This window comes from Lutzomyia longipalpis, chromosome 4 (assembly GCF_024334085.1).
Source record: "Lutzomyia longipalpis isolate SR_M1_2022 chromosome 4, ASM2433408v1".
In the NCBI taxonomy this organism is placed as follows: Eukaryota; Metazoa; Arthropoda; class Insecta; order Diptera; family Psychodidae; genus Lutzomyia; species Lutzomyia longipalpis.
The window spans coordinates 13,206,827-13,227,499 of NC_074710.1; the positions used below are offsets into that span (position 1 = coordinate 13,206,827).

General features: G+C 32.9%; 2 protein-coding genes and 1 long non-coding RNA gene across 28 annotated transcripts in view; 1 reads left to right on the top strand and 2 right to left on the bottom strand.

Annotated features, from left to right (window-relative positions):
* LOC129796454 (coiled-coil domain-containing protein AGAP005037) overlaps positions 1–20,673 on the bottom strand; it is an 86,567-nt gene that overhangs the window by 28,659 nt on the left and 37,235 nt on the right. For 17 of the 25 annotated variants that reach the window (XM_055838388.1, XM_055838399.1, XM_055838396.1 and 14 more), the window contains 7 exons: positions 19,808–19,870; positions 15,939–16,066; positions 14,368–14,397; positions 13,337–13,508; positions 13,065–13,263; positions 10,677–10,821; positions 10,548–10,610 (listed from right to left, as the gene is read on the bottom strand). In XM_055838388.1, the coding sequence (XP_055694363.1) occupies positions 10,548–10,610; positions 10,677–10,821; positions 13,065–13,263; positions 13,337–13,508; positions 14,368–14,397; positions 15,939–16,066; positions 19,808–19,870 (800 nt within the window). The remainder of the gene's footprint in view (positions 1–10,547; positions 10,611–10,676; positions 10,822–13,064; positions 13,264–13,336; positions 13,509–14,367; positions 14,398–15,938; positions 16,067–19,807; positions 19,871–20,673) is intronic. The other 8 variants (XM_055838389.1, XM_055838383.1, XM_055838407.1 and 5 more) reach the window with 3 other exon arrangements.
* Positions 361–10,437, top strand: LOC129796456 (uncharacterized). Of its 2 annotated transcripts, none has more exons than XM_055838409.1 (5): positions 361–3,354; positions 3,819–3,969; positions 8,057–8,271; positions 9,118–9,339; positions 9,421–10,437. In XM_055838409.1, the coding sequence occupies exons 1-5, from the start codon at positions 3,082–3,084 to the stop codon at positions 10,240–10,242; spliced, it is 1,683 nt and encodes a 560-aa protein (XP_055694384.1). In that variant the 5' UTR covers positions 361–3,081; the 3' UTR covers positions 10,243–10,437. The 2 variants fall into 2 exon arrangements, with proteins under 2 accessions (XP_055694384.1, XP_055694385.1); XM_055838410.1 differs by having other exon boundaries at positions 3,822–3,969.
* On the bottom strand, positions 17,936–18,536 carry LOC129796458 (uncharacterized). The gene is made up of 2 exons (XR_008751221.1): positions 18,502–18,536; positions 17,936–18,423 (listed from the first exon to the last, which is right to left on the bottom strand). It is a non-coding gene; the product is annotated as an uncharacterized LOC129796458 (long non-coding RNA).

A 20,673-nucleotide genomic window follows, 5' to 3' on the forward strand; every position in this document is an offset into this window, starting at 1 on the left:
GATTAATTGTGAAATTCGAAATGTTTATCCATTTCCTCCAGCATCACGATATTGCACAAAGTAGTATTTGGAGCAAAATGTGGGTAATAATAAAAACCACCCATCACCATGTCTTGGTACTTTACAATTGGTTTGAGATCATTTTTTCGCTTCGCATGCAGTACGTATTGCATTATAAAAGCTCAGAAGAGCTTAAATGTCGCTGCCGACGAGTCAAAATGTGTATAATTTACCTCGTTTCGCACTAATCCACAAATCATGGGCATTACATAACAATTAGTAACTACATATTGCGACTTATATGTCGCAAAAATATCAAATTGTTTTATTTTCCCTTTGAAATTAGATGAAAAATTGTATTATAAAATTCCCCAATTGATTTTGGCTTTTGTTTGAAAGAGAGGAAATGAAAGTTGAAGAAAATTCTCATATTTTGTCTTTATAATTTTCTTTTTTATCATGAACGTGTTTTTTTGGGAAAGTATCATGCTCGTGACTCCAATGTTTGAGTTTAGTTTTGAAGCTCAGCGTGGTCTTCTTTCTTTTTGCTTGTTTACGAGTTTGAGTGGTCCATAATATGTTTATATGTTGCTCTTGTTCACCATGAAGAATTCACGAAGAAGAATGAAAGTAAAATATACTACGGAAAGGGGGATGTTGAAAAAGTTTCAAACGTCTCTATTATTATAATCGGAAAATTAACGCTTTAAAAAAACTCCTTTCCCTGAAAGATTTTTATATTTAAGACTTGAAGCGGAAATATTTTAATGAGATTTTGCATAAAAAAACATACATATAGGTACAATATTGTTATGATATAAATGAATCAAGGATAATGCTAGAAGTTTGATATTGAGGACAATGCTGTTGAAAGTTAAAATTAAACATTTTACATAATTCACTTCACTTTAAAGAAAATTAATCATTTTCAAACAAAGACGGATACTTTACAAACGCCTCCGCATAATAAGAAATTTATAAGCATAGCTATGCAGTTGCATAATCGCTTTTGTGCCTTTTTAATCCATCACAAACATTATATTTCAGCACTATCTTTTGGGCATGGAGGAAATTTCTCATTCTACGAAAGGATATGAAAAGTCAAAGAAGAGTTTCAATGAAAAGCTTTAATGAGATATTGTGGATGACACTTTTGCGCATAATAAAGCAGCAGAGAGAATAACATAATTTATCTTTATGGAAAATTTTTAGCTCAAATTAGCATAATTATAATGATTTTTTTGCAGAAAAAAATGCAAAATATTTCCTAAAGTCACATGAACTTCCATTTAAATCAACTCTACACCAAAGGTCCACAAGAAATAAAATTAGTTAGGATGTGAACGAGGACCCTGTGTAAGTTTGTAAATTAATCAGAGAGAACCAACTGAACCTTGTCTTCCCTGAATAAAATAATATATATTTTTTTAAATATAGATGTCAATTGACGCAATAATTCAAATATTTCTGCATCAGTACGTCTACTTTAAGCTTAAACCTTGAGCATTAATAAACTGTATTTTCCATCAACACCACGCATTAACTAAAAACACATAGTGTTTGAGATTAATTCAGCGATCACATAGAGATGTGGTGCGTACTGGACTTGGCAACATGGCCCACGGAAAAGTAAAGTTAAATGCAGACTGTCGGTGGAATTTGCAAAGATTGTATAAAGTTTTTCTGCCTGGAATTGTAAATCTACAATTAAAATTAATTATACGAGGAGGAAGTTTCTTAATTTGGTGTGTAGCCGAATTAATAGGTAAAAAAATCACTCAGCAGTGGAAAAACCAACCGACAAATCTCAAAATGGTATCTCAATATTGCATTTAATTAGACGAAAAGAGAGTATTAGACGAAACTAGAGTTCCAATGCAAAGCAAACTATTATGGATTTGAGTTGATAAATATTTGATCTGTAGGTAATTTTTGCAAAAAGCTCCTCTCGGCTGAAAGTGGTTGATAACCAATAATATTCAGTACAAATATGTTTTAAAAAATCGTTCAGAAAGGTTGCTCTGCGCATCATGTAAGAATTATTTACATAGAATATAAATCTTCTTCTCCAAATGAAGTTATAAGAAAGTCCCAATGTAATCTCTTTTGCAACGAAGCAATTGGGAAAAAAACTCTAACTTAATTTCTTTCATAAAGTCAACTTTTTCTAAGGGAAGTATCTACCAAAAAAATCCTTTAAAAGTTAATTGAATTTAATGTACACTCATTGGGCATTTAAAAGAGCATTAACGCAGTAGAAGTTATTGAACATTGTCACTTAAAGCAGTGAAAGTTATACTCAAACACTTCCACACTGTAGGCCTATGCCACAAAGGAAGTAACGTTGAGAAAAAAAGATGATTAAGAATAAAAAAAAATTTTTTGGTCTCTTTGGTCCATGTAGACAAATCTTAGAGACGAATAAATAGCATTAAAAAAATGAGAGTAAAAAAAGATGAGCCACTGAATTTCATTCCAACTTCCATCTCAACTTCTTTTTTATCCTTTACATTTTAATTACACACAGCAGGGCAACTTGCTCCAAATGTGTCCACAAGAAGATCACATGTGGTCAGTTGTAAAATCTTAATCTCTTGCATCACCTTGGTGTAAGCCAGCACACACACATTGCGCGCCAAAAAGAAAAACATCACATGCACTTTCATTTTCATTTTGCTATCTCTCTGGGGGGATTCATTTTGACGCGGCAAAAGCCTCACGATCACCGGGTACCCATCGCGCGGTGGAAAACGAAGTGAATGGCTGTGGTTTTAACCTGCCCTCCCTCTTCTGGTGGGCATCCGCGAGAGACGTTGATGTTGCGATGTGAAAGAGGTGGAAGGCACATTCAGCAGCCACATATTGAGTCAGTTGTCGTTGATTTGTAACAAGAAGCAGACGTCCACCTGTGGTGCTCCACCAACTTTTTTTTTCGCTTCATTCTTCAGTGGTTCGCGATACAAAAAAAGCACTCATACCGAAGAAAAATTCCCTAAAGTGTTGAGTGTGAAGTTGGGTGAAGAAGTGGAGTTTTTTTAAATATTGTTTTTGTGATTTGTGTGGGGAAATTGTGTAAGAAAAATGCTCTTGCATAGTTTACGGGCATTCTTCCTTCTGCCCATAGCTTTTGTAGTGGCATGGAAACCAATTGTTGGACCCCCAGCGGCTTTTACACTCAAACAGACACTTCCCGCCGTGGCTACGTCCGTTGCCTCATTCAATGGGGATGAATATCTAGATACTCAGAGTCAAGCAGCATCTAATCCCTACATTGATTCTGAAGAGAGAATACTCAATGGAAAATTCTCATATGCTGCAAATTCCATTTTCAACACAGGACTCACAGGACCATTGGTAAGAAGAAAATCCCCGCAATACATATGGTACATCAAGCATCAACCTCCTTGTCAGTAGAGAGATTTATAGTTCACCCCTTTCCTCAATTTTTTCACAAAGCTTTAATCACAACCATCCAGATTTTTTTTAATATAACTTTTTTAATGTAAAGAAAATCCAGAAAATCCTATCATGCACAAAGAAAAGAAAAATTCTCTACAACACTGAAAGCTATTTTAATTCACAAGGGAAAAGTTTTAAAACTCCCTTCTCTCCCTTAATGCTCCTTTTATTGTACGAACCGTCAAAGGCATTTTCACGCAATAATTATGACCCCTCAACTATAATTTTCAACTTCCCAACTAAGACTAAAGTTGTGGTAGAAATATGTCGTCTATGACCTAAATTACCATTGAATTCTCTTCATTCTCTTCTCTCTCATCTATGTTCTACCGACATTGCGCCTTCAACCACATCAACAGCAGGACTCATGCAGTGTGGACAAATATGCTTTAGAACACGAGGGGACTCTGCAATATGACAAAACTCTCCCCAAATTGGATCAATTTACCCTTTGTGCATGGATGAGATTTACGAATCATAGTGGAGATCATACTATATTCACATATTCAGGTGAGTCTCACAACATGCAAATTCCCATTTTCATCAAACCCCGCACGTATAAGAACCTTACCCATGACGTCATTCATAAATTTATTGACTTTTCTTTGAAATTAAACTCTCTTCTCCACGTGTTGAAAAAAAAACGAAAGTATAATCGAAAAATTCAATTTTTTTCTCTGGGTATTTAATATAGAGAGTGAAGCTTAAATTAAAGTAAATATGTATATACAGATAAGCACACGACATGGTTTACGAAATATTGTATCAATTGGATATTCGCGCACATTTTTTTTCTTTTGCGTCTCAACAAACTACGTAATGACAGCAGCCACCACGTTTCGCGATGAAAGTCGTAATGAGAGTAAAAGTGAGTGGTCAGTAATGTTCTTTTGTTATGTGACTTTCTTTGTTGATTCACATTGTGAAAATTATCTCAGGTGTGCCACGAGATCATTTTTATTAAAGTATTTTGTAAGTAGGTATAACTTTTTAGTTTTTGGTTAAATTTCAATCAAAAATTAAAATTTACAAAATTAAAAATTTTGTAAACTAATAAGAAGTTTTTTTTGGACAGCGCTATAGAGGTTCGTTAAAATCACAGGGATTCATTTTAAAAACATTGATTGAATTAATATTTGGATGAATTAATTTTAAAAATTTTAATCCATTTCAAAAAACTTGAGAAGGATTGCCCGAAGTTCTTAGAGCTATAGCTTATGTTCTGCTTGACCGATTTTGTTCGAAGAAGACTCAAATTAATGATTTTACAAAACTCTACATCTCTTTGAAACATCAGAAAACTACTTTTTTCAAATTAAAAGTTACCATTTCTGTTCTATGATTTCGAATATACTTGCAATAAATTCATAATTTAATTATCAAGGTCTTTTCTTAACAGATTAATTAATCAAATAACTTTTGTAGCTCTTAAAAGGCTGCGATATGAGAATTTTTATTTATGATTCCATCCTCAACTCTGCTTGTTTTAATTCAACTCACTATTTATTACAATGCATAACCAACAGCATAAACAAAGAGCCTCACCGGATTTATTCCAGAAATTTCCAAAAGAGTGAGAGCAGCAAAGAACCATTTTATTTCGAAAGGTGGTCACTAAAGGGACTTTGGATAAATAATAATACTAATTCAGACCGATAAGGAAAGTGTGAAAATTCGTTTTGAATTTTTTTTTAAAAGCGCAAAAAATTGCATTTTTTCGTGTTCTAGGTTGGTTTTAAACATTGAATTTTCGGCTAAGATTGTTTCTTAGTCTTCACCCTATTTGTGCAAATATTTTTCAATTCCCTTGGATAAATATGGAAAACTAAATTTTTCTAAGATTTTCCAAATTTCATTATTTCTTTCAACTATTATCTTTTACCCTAGAGAGTGTGCAGCAAAAAGTGTCCATAAATACAAGCATTTAATGCGCTTTTAGATAATATTTTGTTCTGTACAAAAATTAGCCGGTAACTACTAGCGTATACGCATTATGAATTGATTTTGTAAATAAATTTAAAGTTTGAGGAAATAGGAAAATTTATCGTTTGCAATACACCAAAGTCTTCGTTGCAAATGAGTGTTTTTTGTCACTGTCTTTCCAATGCAGTGCTGCAGCCGGAAGTGAAGAAGCTACGATAAACGCGAAGATGTGTTGTAATACCCTGCAGGTGTTATATACGAAGAGGTAGATATGGATGAATGAATGAATTGGATAATTGTCAAGAAATCAATTGATCCGTACGTGAGGAAATTCGCATTCCGTGCATTTTTTTTACTCGTATTCTAAATACCTTTAATTTTAATGTTTTATTTGCAAAAAAAAATATGTTACATGATATTGTCAAAGTTTGTTAGTTTATATTCCCTTAGGGTAAGTGTATTGAATGATTATATTGAAACAGGTGGTTAATAAAAAAAAGAAATGTGTAAAATGTACATCATTCGATGAAATATAATTGGCGTGAATGCCATTACCTGGTGTCTGCATGGGTAATACTGCAATAACAAATGTTACGCGAAATACAATTCGCTACACAACTGCATAGAGGTACACTGTTAATGCACACAAAAGATCATAATGGATTGTGCAAAATGCACCACGAAGAAAGTTTTACGGCAAAAACACGTCTTTTCAATCACATTGAGAGCTTTTCATTCGTATTTGATGACTCCATTCGCTCGCGCGCTTACCATGGCTTCATGAAATTCAAACTAATATTAACCAACATTACTACATAATGGTTGTGCATTGATTTCCATATAATAATCCATTTGAACGGAAATTCATCACATTTGATAATTTTGTCATATCGACTCTATCGACTAGTTTACTTGAATTAATTTTTTACATCAGAAAAAAAACTAATATTATTTTTATGACTTTCCTTCCTCATTGCTTATTCATGCATTTTTTGACTGAAGCGAAATTTCACAAAATTTCTTTCATTTCAATTTGGACCATTCCAAAAAAAAAACTTCAATTCATACATTGATTGCATCAACATTTTATGAATCCAGAGTCAATGCCAAAAGGTGTGCAAAAAAATAAACTAAAGAGATTTCAACTCTATTGACCTGATTTTCATGTCAAGTGCGTCGAATAGCATTAGCAAATGAATTCGTAACGCTCTTAAAAATAAAATTACATCGCTTTTAAACACCTGCGACCCTCTCATTTGGCAGCTCTCGTCCATGGAAGAAAAAGTTCATGATGTAAATAAAATGAATGGGATGCGAAAGGAGGGACTTTGTCGTGTAGATTGAATTAAATTCAAACGAAAAGAGAATAATCATTGTTAGTCAGTAGTGTACCCCTCTCCACACACACCACCCCCATCACCTTTTGCCATTTCCCCATCGCACTTGTCCCAGAAATTTTAATTGAAAATCTGTCTATGTCTACATACATACTTTTTTTTAAACTCTCATTCATGTGCCTTAATTAATTTTCGAGCTTGCAATTCATGTCTTACATCGACATTGTAGAGCATTTTTTTATGCAACATCGTGTACCACAGCAATTGAAAAAAAAACACATAGAGTGAGAAAAAATATAAATATGTGCCCAAAGGGAATAAAATGAAAAAAAAATGCAATTGAAATGAATAAAACAGGTGAAATGACTAAAATAGTGTTAAAATGATTTTTCATTTTTTTCTCGCGAAATTATTGCGCCACAAAGCTAAATCACATAAAGTAAATTCAAGTCATTTAATTTACGATCAAATTCCATGACTAGTTTTTTTCTATTAGTGTAATTTTGCTTAAGAATTTGTGATTGAAGAGATATAAAATTGCAAATATTTCAGTTTACTTGTTTTAATTTAAATCTTGATCTTTAATTACTAAAATATGTAGGTACTATATATATTGTACATATTGAGGATTAAACTGTCTAAAAGTTTTGAAATTCAGCATCAAGTATGAGATTATTTAAATTTGATCTTGCACAAATAATGATTTGTTCATTCAAGTTCATTGGTGTAAGAATTTCACTAGGGTAAGGTTGCCTAATATGAGGCAGTGCCGACAAAGCCCAATATAGGATAGTCTGTTTCCTAACTAAAAAAAAAAGGTAAAGAAATTGACCCAGGATATATTCAGAGAGTTTGAGAAAATTTTCACAAAATCTATTTTCAAAATGTTCAAGACAAGTTATGTAATTTTCAACCAAAATTCTTAAAATTTAGCGTAAGAAACTCTTAATTTCTCCCTTTAACTAAATCAGGATTAACTGGTCAGACAGACTTATGCTTTCATAAGTTCTCTTAAGATTTTTTTTAAATTTTCTTACAAAATATTCTTAAGCGAAACTTAAGATTTCTTAAGTCAAGCTGAATCGGGTTAAATATTTCTCTGTGATTTTTACGAATTTAGATGTCCGAATAATAAGCATTTAACCCGATTTATCCTGACTTAAGAAACGCTTAAAAAAAACTTTCACGAATCTGGCAAAATGGGTCCCAAAAAGCATTTTAGTTTTCATTAGACGGGTTTTTTTGGTTAAGAAATATTAAGATTTTTTTTAGTAGAGAAAATTCAGGTTTCTTTCAAGTAAACTAATAAATTTTTCATTGCATTTATTTCCTTGCAGTCAATGGCGAAGACAGAGAAATTCAACTGTGGGTGGCAAATTCTAAAGGTTCGAGTTTTATTTCTCTTGCTGTTCATGGTCAATCGCTCTACCGACTGAACTACCCACTGAGATTCCGACAGTGGCACCATGCCTGCACATCCTGGAATGGCAAAACCGGCGAATGGCAGTTGTGGATTAAAGCCGAACGAGTTGGTCGTGGTTTCCATAATCGCGTAAGTAAAAATCATTTTCTATTCGCGTTATATAGGCTGTATATAGGCACATGCTACATATATAGTACAACGGAGGGGTAATTTACGTAATTAATAATCACATGTTGCACACGCTTTTCTTTTCACTAATTTGCCCTGCACACTTTTTGCACCTCTTGAATGTAAAAGAGTTTTAGCAGAAAGGTGTTAATATTGCAATTCAGATAAAATTATTCCACATTTAAATGCATCATAAAGACAAAAAATTACATAGTGGGAGAAGGTGTGTGCAGTGCACAAATGGGTGCTCTATGGATGAGAAATTGACAAAATTGCATACATTTCCTCTTTTGGGGCGTTTTGCACACAAATTTGCAATAAATGCACAACCGTTTATAAATCTCAAACGAAAGAGACTGTTGCACAAAATGATTAAATGAGCCACGCTTTTGTTGTTAAATCACCTCGGAGAACCAGGAAAGGAACTTAACAGGTGGGAAAATTGAAGTTCCTGTCGTAGTTGTTCAACTCACGGTGTGTGTTTATTGGGACAATAAAGATAAACAATCAATTTTCCTCGATATAATCCAATTCAATATGTTGGTCGCGGAAAACCAAACACGTCTTTTATGTTGCTTTCCAAACATTATGTCTGTGTATATATTTATGCAAGATTTCATTTGCATTAAAAATTATTAATTTGAGAAAAATAATTTAGATCATCCCCTTTAACACTTTCGCATTCATTTGTGCCATATGCTGATCTAAACTTGCTTCCATTGAACGCAAAGGGGTTAACAAAGCAGATGGACCATTCATGCTGCTTTTTTATCTTTATGTTATTAATAAAAATTCTTTTTTTTGCAGTTGGTTAATTACCAAATAAAAGGAAATGGAATTATCTTCTCGGGTGGTCCCTCAATCACTGGCACAGTAGCCGAGGGTCTTCATACCGAAGTAACAATGATTCAGCTTTACAAAGTAGCTCTAAGTGCTGGGAAAGCACATCGAGACCATAAACATCATCATGTTCATCATTTTGATCACAATGGACCAATTACAAGTACAGCACCACCCCCAACGAATCCGGTAAGTGAGAAATACATCATTGTGAATTAAGTTAACATCAGGCTTAACATAATGTTAATTATTAATATCTCTGCCTCGCAGCCACAACCTGTACAACCGGTCAATCCATTGCTGGCCAATGGACAAATAGCCACGCGGGTGAGGCTAAATTTGGCCGGTGTACAGAATCAACCGGAAGCTCCAAATGTCCTCCCGGGACAACCTGGGGCACCGGTACATGGGCTCCCATCGCAACTTGTCGGTGGTCTCCTGCCACAGCAGCAAGGAGCAACGATTACAACGCAATTCATAAATGGTCAATTCCACACTGGTGGACGTCTCCTGTCGGAGCAATTAGTATCGGGAAATCTCTTGGGTGGTATCACACCGAGACCACCCAATACTCTCACATTCCCCGGCCCTGTGGTTTCATCGCCAGCTCCATCATTGGGTGCCACATCCTTCGCCGAGTTGGGTAACTCGGCAAATGTTCAATTTATCGATGATTCCACGAATACGCGATTCCTCTTCAAGCGTGAAGATAAATCCACAGCAGCAGCGGAGGAAGAGGACACTCAAGTGGATGATAAGAAGGTTAAGAAGCGTGGGCTTATTATGCTTTCAGATGGAGCAATAATTGATGATAGCCTCCTTGGGCGTGATCCTGAGATCCTCGAGGGACTCACGCAATTCGGGGAACAATCCTTCCGCGACAGTTTATCCCGTGATGAGGGAATTGAAGATGAGATTAGGGAGCACGATAGGGAACCCGCTGAGGGTGAAGTACGAGCCGTTATGAATTTATGCACATCGTGCGATCATGAACCCTTCTTGGGGGCAATTGTATTGGCATGGAAAGATCTCCATGTGAGCATGAGTCATGCTCTAAAGGCAAAAACATCGGGTATTTGTGGGCAGTTCTAGACTTAAAGGAAATATTAATCAAATTTCACACAAAATCCACTCATTAATTCAACACACACCGCATTAACTAGATGTTACATCGAATTTTACTATAATAATTAATTAATTAATTAATGTATAGAATGCCAATCTGAGCCATTTTTTGTACATTTTTTATAAAGATCTTTTTTTTTTCAATAAATTATTTAAATAAAATATTCGTGATTTCTTTTCATATTTAGAACCATATTAGATAACAGAGAGAGGAAGTGATTAAAGAATTGAGACATTGGGGTAAAGTGAAAAGAAAAAAATTAAGGACTCACCTTTCCCTTGTGTATATGTTGATGTTGGAATTCAGAATCAAATTCGGGTTCACTGAAGTAGCTCTGAAATTAAAATTTTATACCATTAGATCTTTAAAGTTTTCTTTCCCGTTCACTGAGAGAACTCACCTGATCCTGATCCCATGGAATAGCACCCAATGGAGGAAGTTGTGGCGGTAGAAGGGGTCCACCTGGTATTAGGTGATGCTGCTGAACTTCATTTGATTCAAACAAACGTAGCACAGACCTATCTCTAATTTCCCTCAAATGTGACCTAAACAAATAGAAGAAATATTACCAAAGAATTAATTTAATTTTACAAGCAAACTACATTATGGTTTCTTATTTGTCTTCAAACATTCTAAGCTATTCAAATAATATTTTATGAATAGACTGCATTTTCTATACGTTTTGCAAAATGAATTATTAATTAAGTAGAATTTGTTTGTATTATAGTTATAGAATAAAATGAAAAGAATTTCAATATAAAATATTCCAAACATATAGGAGAGAACCTCGGTGCTCTGAGGAGAAAATTAAATCAGTCCTTTTTTTATAAAAGAATTCATAGAATTTACAGAGAACATCGTATTCCCAACATAATTCTAATTAGGACCATTTTATTCCAGCAACTAATTGCACTTTATCGTACATTTTTCAAAGTCTACCAATGCATTCATTGTAGAAATGCTTTCAAAAGGACGCAAAGAGTTTCCTTTCATCTTAATTAAACATTCAAAGAAATCAAAGATAGTTGAAATGAAATTCCACAAATTGCAAACATTACACGAAAGCACATGATTGATGCTACATGTTTTATGCTTATTGACCCCATTTCTCGTCAATCGAAATTGTAGGTTTGATTGGGAGAATCGTAAAATCAAGATTTATACCCTAGAGTTGTGTTAAATCCGTCCAAAGGTTCATATACACGGAAAGATCTCGGTGACAGAGAATATGTGAATTTTGTGGTCACTCAATGTAAGCTATATACGAATACATTGTCTAACTATAAAATTAGTTGGTATACCACAATCGTGGCATATTAGTTGGTATACCACAATCGTGGCATACCAAGTATTGTAATCGTCGGAAAAACCGACCACCTCAGATCGGGCTCAAACTTGGTATGAGCACGTTTTAGACATCCCACATTACGAAAATGGTGGTGGAAAAAAAAATGTTCCGGCCGGCCTGCCGGCCGGCCGGCCTCTGGCCCACACTTTGCCTTATAACTCGAGAATGGTAACAGTTAGAGACTTCCGGTTTGAAGTTTTCTATAGAAATGTGGGTGTAAAATTTCATTTTTTCGCATTTTCAAAATCCAAGATGGCCGCCGTCCGCCATTTTGAAATATCGTCAACCAGTTCCCTTATAGCTAGAGGTCTGAAATTTTAGTATGTTGTAGGGCTCAGTGAGACATTTTCATCAACAATTCATACTTGACAATCGGTCAAGCCGTTTAGCAAATATGGCGACCTAAAGTAAAAAGTGTTTTTTCGATATAACTCGAGAACGGCTTGGCCGATTTTGATCATCTTGGTATCAAATGAAAGGTATTGAGAAGCCCTACAACTGTCCAGAACATTTCAAGTTTCAAAAACATCCGCAAGAGGCGCTAAAAACAAAAACAAAAATTGCCTAACTTTAAGGGGCAATATCTCCGAATCCCGATCATAGATTTACTTGAATTTTTGATATGTTGTAGCCTGACTCAATATCTATCACCAATCCGAAAATGAAGAAATTCTATGTCGCCGTTTTGAAGATATGGCCATTTGAAAAATTCTTGAATTTGAAAAGTTCTAAGAGCCATATCTCTTGAACGGATTGTCCGATTTTGCTCAATTTGGTATCAAATTAAAGGTTTTGCAATTCTCTACAACTTTCTAGAACATCAGAAACCTCTAGAACCATTCCTTTAGGACAAAAAGTGCAAAAAACTGTTTTGGTAGAACAAACATCCGCCATTTTGTGTTCTGGAGGTGACCTTGAAATGTATCGAAATAAATGTCAGATTATAGCTTATTTCAATACCTTTCCAGAACTAGTCAAGAAATTTCTGTATGTGCAATAAAACTTAAGATATAAGCATTTTTATCTTTCATATTGATGAATTTCACTTTCCTTTTCAACTTGTTTTATTTCCCCAATAAAATGTTTGTGAGATATTTTTAGCAAAAGTTCCTGTGGTTAAAAATAGAACAGTTCACAAAAAAAAAATAAATAAAATAAAAAAACAATCCCCAACACCACACAAAACACTCCAAAAAACCCAATCACACACAACTGCGAACAAAAAACTCGGGCGATATTAAAAAAAGCCTTTTTTTTAAATAATAATAATAATAAAAATAGAACAAAAACAGAATTCTTTCATTTTCTTTCGATGCTCTCCCTTATAGTTCAATAATTCATTTTTATCTCATTGTAGCCCCAACTCACCCCATTTCACAGTAAAGTCTTTAATTCCAATCTTCCATAGAAAAAATCGTATGAGATAAAAAATTCAATTACCTTACATCTTCTAGCTCGTAAAACATATCCTTACTAGCGTCGTGAATATATATTTTTACAGTAGGTCCTTCTAGGTACGCCATCGTTAATTGCCGCGAGAAAGATCGCACAAAGAGTGCTCTCACCGTATCAATGGATGTAATTTCATTGGGCAGGAGTGCTCTCTTTGTTTCAGAACGATACTGAAGGAATACTAAACCTGTGGAAAAAAATTTAAATAAATATGTCAGCTTAAGCAGCTTGATGATTTTTTTTTCTTGAGTCCTACTCACCCAAAGGACGTTCTAAAGTCTTCGATGGTGTCCTGACAACAGGCAATGATGATCTCTGTTTCCCACCTCTTCTGAATCCCGTACTTGCTGTTTCAACTTCAGACATAATCCCGGGATCGTCATCAAAGAGGGGACCCTGATTCATTGGCGTATATCCACGAACCGGAGGCGCCTGAAATTATTCACACAACAACTAACATAAGTACCCAATAGCTGGCATCTTTCACATCCTTTTCCCCGCAACGAATCCCCCGTTATATGTCAATTCATATTAATTTCACATAACATTTGTTGCTCAATCTATTGTCATCTTGCTTTCCAAATACCTTTTAGTAAGAATTTTAGGCTATATTTCTTCCCTCTCACCTCAACCGTCAAACATTCAACAATCATGCGGGTGGATGAGTAATCATATTAACCACTCCTCATTCAACAGCTGAGCTATAAATCCAAGCGAAAAAAATGGAGTATACTGGTGTAGTCATGCACTGTGTTAAATTGTTCAAAAAAATTAATTTTTTAATAAGAATTAATAAGCGTATAAATACATTGTTAGGTGCTAGAAATAAAAAGAAGAATAAATAAAATTATTAATCAGCCAGAGTGCAGATAAATGTGTTATGAAATTTTATTAGTATTTGCTAGCGATAAAATGCGAATTATTGAAAATACAATTCACTTTTCAATTCTATGTAGCTTCAAAAAAATAAATAAATAAAAACTAAAAACCATATTTTCTATTTTGTAATTTTTTTAAATAATAAATCATTTATTCAATCTATATTTAATATTACATTTGCACAATATTTTTACAAATAGAGATTAAAAGAAAATTTATTTTCTACTTAAATATAAAATATTGTTATAAATTTTTTGTTGATGTAAAATTCTTAAACATTACAATTTATAATATTTTCAATTTTATTGAATGCCTTGCAGTTGATAAAATCTATTTTATTTTTTTTAGAACAACACTGTACTCAATGCTATGTATATTGTGTATATAAGAATGCTAATAAATCAAAAATTACCTTTTTCACTTTTTGCGAACGTGTCCCCATCTGCGTAGGTCAAAATAAAAGTCAAAGTTCAATTTTTGTGTCTCTCTTCGCATTTGGGTCAAATCAATAAATATTTGTTTGCGATGATTTCAATTTAATTACTTTTTTTTTGCCTCATTTCAATTTGGATTTTTTGGGGAAATCTGTTTGAACTTTTCAGTAAATTTTATTCCTATTTTACGTCAATATAAATTACCTATATATTGTGATAATTTATATATTACATTCAATTTGTCTACTCACTGTGAGGTTGTGTAATTAAATTTATAATGTATTAACCTTTATTGAAATTTAATTACTGCTTTCAATTTAATATTTTTAATTAATTATTTGAAAATTTGAGATTATTAAAAATGAGAAGAAAAACATTTTTTTTTAAATTCCTTTTTCAGTTCAATGAATTTTCTTTCCCTTTCTCAATTTATCAATGAAATATTGAGTTTTGTATAAAGCATGATTCATGAATGAATTTGTTGCAATTGTAGCTTCCTAATCTATGTAAAAGAATATAGAGTTTTTTTTCAGAATTTTTGAGTGCATTGTTAGTTTTTGTGATAAAAAAAATTAAGAAAAACTGATTGATTTGATGTAAAGGAATTTATTCGTTTCTGTTTTAGGTTAAACCCTTATTAGAGGAAACAATTTGGTCACGTGTAACCTTGTAGTATTTTCTATTCTCTACCAGATTACACGTATCCCAATAGTTTCCTCGATTATGAGTTTAGCCCATATTGAAATGAATAAATTCCTTTAATTAAAAAAAAATGTTTAATGAATCGAAGAAACTCCTGAAAGTGTGCCAAAGAACTCAACCACACAACGTCACAGTGAGCACAATTCTAGTAAAGCTCGTGATTGTGTGTGATTAAAACCAAACTTGTGTACTGGATTATGTAAAAAAAAAAACATTGTTAAGAGAAAGTGGACACACTGATTAATTAAATAACAATATTCTACACGCAAGAGTAGAAGAAATTTACAGAGTCGCGAAAAATCTCTCTGACAAAAAAATAATGTTGCGTATATGTTGATCTATGTGTATATACGCATATATGTATGTATAAATATGCAAATTATACAACTTTGACGTGACATTAGTATTTTGCTTACACAGACTGAAAAAAACTGTCTCTTCATCATTCTAATTCTATCCTCTTTCGTGTTCAAATTTTTTTCATCCCTCATAATTTTTTGTCACCATTTTAACTTTTCTTTGTGGGACATTTTTCTTTGTGTTCTTAATTCACATTTAGAGGTTGCACTGAATGAAAAAAAAGAGGAAATATTCTATGCAAAAAATATTGTATTACATATATTATATTTAGAAGGATATTATAAAAAGAAAATACGTGTGGGAGTGAAATTGAACCGACTCATGTCATTTCCATATTAACGACAAAAAAAACTATAGAGAGACAGAGTGAATGGAATAAAGGTAATAAAAATATATGTATATAGGGTTGGTATACATAATGAAAGGAGGCCCACAAACCATATAGAAGGGATTGTCAATGGTAAGCTCGCGTGTATGAATGGGTTACCTCCAGATCCATCGTCCTCTGTGGCGGTGGTCCCTGTCCAGGGCCATAGTGCATCATATCTCCACCGCCAAGGGTGTGTCTCCTTGGATCCTCACGGCGTCCACCTCGCCTCCGGTCGTCAGCAGCTGCTGCCAAAATGCCACCAATACAGAAGGGATGCAGCAAATGTGAAAAGAGAAAATCGATTTTCAATTCCATGCCTCCGCACATATACAGTTGTGTTGACAAAATAAATAATATATAAACTACAAATCCCACAGAGATTCCTCCCAGCCCAGCATGAACGCAATGCTATATGTGCTCATGAGTTGGCCCTAAAATATTTCACACCATTAATAAAACAAAGCGCCAATCGGAAATATGCCAAATAAGCACAATGCTTGATGAATAAAAAATCCAATTTGTATAAAAATAGAAATCCTATCTTCTTTTCTGAATATTTTTTTTTAGTTATTTCCAGCATGTTCAGACATTTTTCTTACGTATTTTATTATAGAGTTTCTATTTTTATTCCATTCTTTTCATTTCATCTTCAAATACATACTAATCGCACAATATACGATACATTGATTTTAATGAGTAAAAAAATATCAAGAACTCATCTTTTTGTTAAACAAACATCCCGGAAAGTTTTCAAAGAAAATTCCATGAAAATCCCATTTTTTATTTGGTTCTCTTCAATTATTTTAAATAATTCAGAATTTAAAGAAAAATCTGAAGAATAAAATTTCCCGAACACAAAGGAATTCCTTGGGAAATTCGTTACAGAGAACATCACGAAAATTACGTGTTACGCACAGAAAAATGATATTTCACGCGTATGTAATGGAGAAATGAAGGAGTTGAACTATTTTTAAAGATATCTCCTCCTCAATTTGCTTTCACACTCAATCTCTGCATAAAATTAACTTTTGTGCCATGTCCGCATTTTTTCATTCTGGCGAATTTTTGTGAAACTGAGCAGATGTTTAAGTGCGATGATACATTTCTTTAGATAGATATTTTAGGACTCAATGAGCCACTTTGAAACGTACGAAAGAAATCAAAATTTCATAAAATTCAAACAATAATTTGAAAGGTTTTATAGAGAAGTTAATAAAGAAAAACTTCTTAAAATAATTTTCTTTTAATTTTTTTCTGAGTATTCTACATAAGATTAAATTTGAGAAAAATGTAAAGATTGAAGAAGAAGAAAGTTAATGGGTGTGAAAGTATTACAAATACTTCCTCTTTGCTTGAATGAAAAATCTTCCATTCGAATTTATTTCTGTTCCTTGGCGCCACATACATATTATTTTTTCTCCCTTGTTCTCAATTTTCCGGGCAAAACTGATGCTTTGGCTCAAAACGAACTACACACATAACTGTACAAGTAAAACATATAGTAGTATATACTGAAAACAAGGAGATGTGTTTGTTGTTAAATTGCTCAGATTGAGATGAATGGTGAAATATTGAAGGGGAATATCTTTAGGCTCATTGAGAACTTTTCAATCAATTTCTTTTTGAAATTCAATTGCTTATTCCAACATGAAATCAATTCTATTTTTGGAAATATTCTGACTGGAAAAAACTCATCCTAAAAAATTATAAACACCTCACAAATTCAAGTCACGCTCCACAGTCGGAAAAACGAATATTAATAAACCCTGATAAACCCTATTTCTTTTGCTTCTTCTTCGGTACTTCTATGTTTGATAGATTTTAGCATGGTTTAATCGCATGCCATAATCGTATCGTTTAACTGATTTTGATAAATCTCCTCTCTATGGAAAACTAATGAATGCAGAGATAATCAGAAAAAAATTAATTTTACTAAAATTAGACAAGAATTAGAATAGAAAATTCACCAAAGACTTCAAAGGTCTCTTTAAAAAATATACAAAAACTACAGTAGTCCTCGGGAAGAAGTAATTTCTTTTTTTTTTAAGAACACCTGAGCTTGAATAAATCTTGAACTATTCATTAAGTTTCAAAATAGGTATTTTTTCATTCAATTTTTCAATTTTGGAAAGTTAATTCACAATAAAAATTGCTTTTTACCCAAGTTTTTACTCCTCTTTCTAGTTGTTTTTTTTCACTACATACATAAGTTCCGCGAAATTCATTCGATGGTATAATTGAAATTGAACTGACTCGTTCGTACTCCTTTGAGTATATTTTGATTGGAAATACAGGAAGAAAGACAAAGCCACAAATGAATAAACCACATTGAATACAAAAATAGAAATATGGCAACAAACAATATTCTATATAGATCGTGTTTTGAATCTCAAGAGAGGGAATCAAATTGTGATTGAAAATGGAAGTCAAAGAGAAAACCTATTACACAATTTGAAACAAGAATAGTTGAAAGTTCATGATTCAAGTAAAATATTATTACAAATTGGTGCAATCTGAGAAGATGCAGAGATTTCACCTGTACAACAGAACCACTGTATACTGCCACAACTGAGTCCCTATTTCATGAAAGTTCACAACAACACTGAGAGTTTGTGGAGAACAGACACTTGAAACCAGAAACTAACAAACGAATTTCTCAAAGATATTAAAATATACCTACATTTGAAAGGAATCAAGAAAAAATCTATCTTTCTGGGTGAAATGGCAACGTTCAACTAAATGTTGGTGAAAATCAATTTAACTCCTTCCCATTCTTTATGCCACCCACACAGATTCACATCCACCATGTGGTCTGTTGATGTCATGACTGATACATCTCGCAGAGATTTTTCGCAGTAAATACTATGCTCCAATTGAAGCATCATTCTCGAGCTTTTTTTCTTCTCCGTCAGATAGAAATTCATGAATTTTAGCATTTTATCATATTCCCTCCCTTTCATACATACACACTACATCCAATCCCATTGCGCTGTATTCAGCTTGAGAATTAATGCTCGTATGCTATTTAAATTCTTTGTTGATTCAATTCCAAAATAACAAAGTTGTTGGATTTTGTGAATGAGAATTACATTTCGTTGCACGTGATTTTGCATATTTTCCTGTCACTCTTCTTATTACGCTACAGCATAGCTTTACAAAATGGATCACATGAAATTAATTCACACGAAAAACTCCATTAAATGTATCATGTGAATTTTCAAACTAAATTATGACTATTTCTGGGAACTGAACTACCATCCATCCGCAGTAAAATCAAATATCAATCATGATTTTCTCGAGAAAAACTACAGAGACAAAAATTACTATATATGGAGTTACATTTTTCAATTGCACGCAAAGCTCAAATTTTCCAATATACCTATTTTTAAGCCATTTATAATAGGTATAATGCGGAAAACGCACAGGTACTAATTTATAATGCATTACTTTTTTTCATTGACAAAAACATTTGCTTTTTATGATTTCATTGGGATTAAATAAACCTTTATAAATGATTTTAATGATTTTCATAATTCCCTTATTTGTGTGGCTGTTAACCCTTTTGTAGGAACGTAACAAAAAACATTAAAACATTCTACCTTTTGTAATGCATTGGAGGGTTTTTTTTCTGTATGATAATAAATTTTAAAAACATTTTCATGTTCAAATAATAATTACTGAAAAAAATCAACATAGAAATTCAGGAAAATATGTAGGTACCATAGTGTTTAAGTTAGTGTACCAAATCTATAATTTTTTTTGAATCTCCGAAACAATTAATGACTGTTGTAAGTAAATATCATGTGTAGTACAGTACATGAGAACATCTGAATCTTCTACCTTTTATGATATGTAAAGTAGGTAACATAGACTATAAATGCACTGATGCATTTTGAAATAGTAATTTATTGCATCATTGAAAGTTTAAGTCAGACGAATAAATATATCTAATCATATTGAATCACAAGACCTTATTATGAACTCACCTTGCTCTTGCTGCTGAGCTCTTCCGCTTGACGTTCCACTCTTATCATTTTGCCAGTCTTCTTCTGCAATAGAAAGGAAAATAATTTCACTATTTTAGACTTCAAAGCTCTCAAATATTCTGCTTGAACAGATAAATTAATTTTATAGTGAATTTCTTTTTTTTTTAAATTTCCAAGAAGATACACCATCAGGTGAACTCGAGAAAAAACTTCTTGAATTTTTAACGAAACTGTCAGCGATGTTTGAGATAAAGCTCAAAAAGTCCTTAATGAATATAAACAAAGTTTTTAATCAAACAATAGAATTCGTTTTGTTTGTTTTTTTTTAAAGAAAATGCCAGAGTTTTCAATTCCCCGGCTACATAAGATAAATAATAGAGAAACAGTATAATTGCTCTAGAGCAGAGTTGAAAAGTCAAAGGTGGAATTTTCGGATAATTGAGTTTAATTGAATTCGGTAAATTTTTTGTTTATGCATTAAATTGCGAGATTAGAATAAATTAATTTATAAACTCAAATGAAATTCAAACAGAATAACAAATAAAGCTAAAAGGTAATTAACATTTTTTAGAGGAGTACAAAAGGTGACTGAAGTACCTGATGAGAGAGTCACGCAACTTCTGATAACGAACATTCCGTGTCGCATTCAATAATCTTTTATTAACGATAGTTCCTCAAAAATAATTATCCTTTATTTTAAAAATCTTTTTTTTTCATTTAATTTACGGAATAGGAAAAAATCAAATATTAAAACCCAATTTCAATCAATCAAAAGCTTTGATTCCAATAAGGTGGAAAGTACACTGAAAAGTTTATCCATTCATCACAGTCTTCCCATCTAGTTGAGCAAATAAGGAGCAACTTCT

What these genes read in the sequence shown, in the direction of transcription:
- LOC129796456 (XM_055838409.1), top strand. Translation starts at nt 3,082, where the DNA reads ATGCTCTTGCATAGTTTACGGGCATTCTTCCTTCTGCCCATAGCTTTT. An exon ending in CAGGACTCACAGGACCATTG is followed by an intron (nt 3,355 to 3,818) that starts GTAAGAAGAAAA and finishes CCACATCAACAG; the next exon opens with CAGGACTCATGCAGTGTGGA. An exon ending in GTCGTGGTTTCCATAATCGC is followed by an intron (nt 8,272 to 9,117) that starts GTAAGTAAAAAT and finishes TTTTTTTTGCAG; the next exon opens with TTGGTTAATTACCAAATAAA.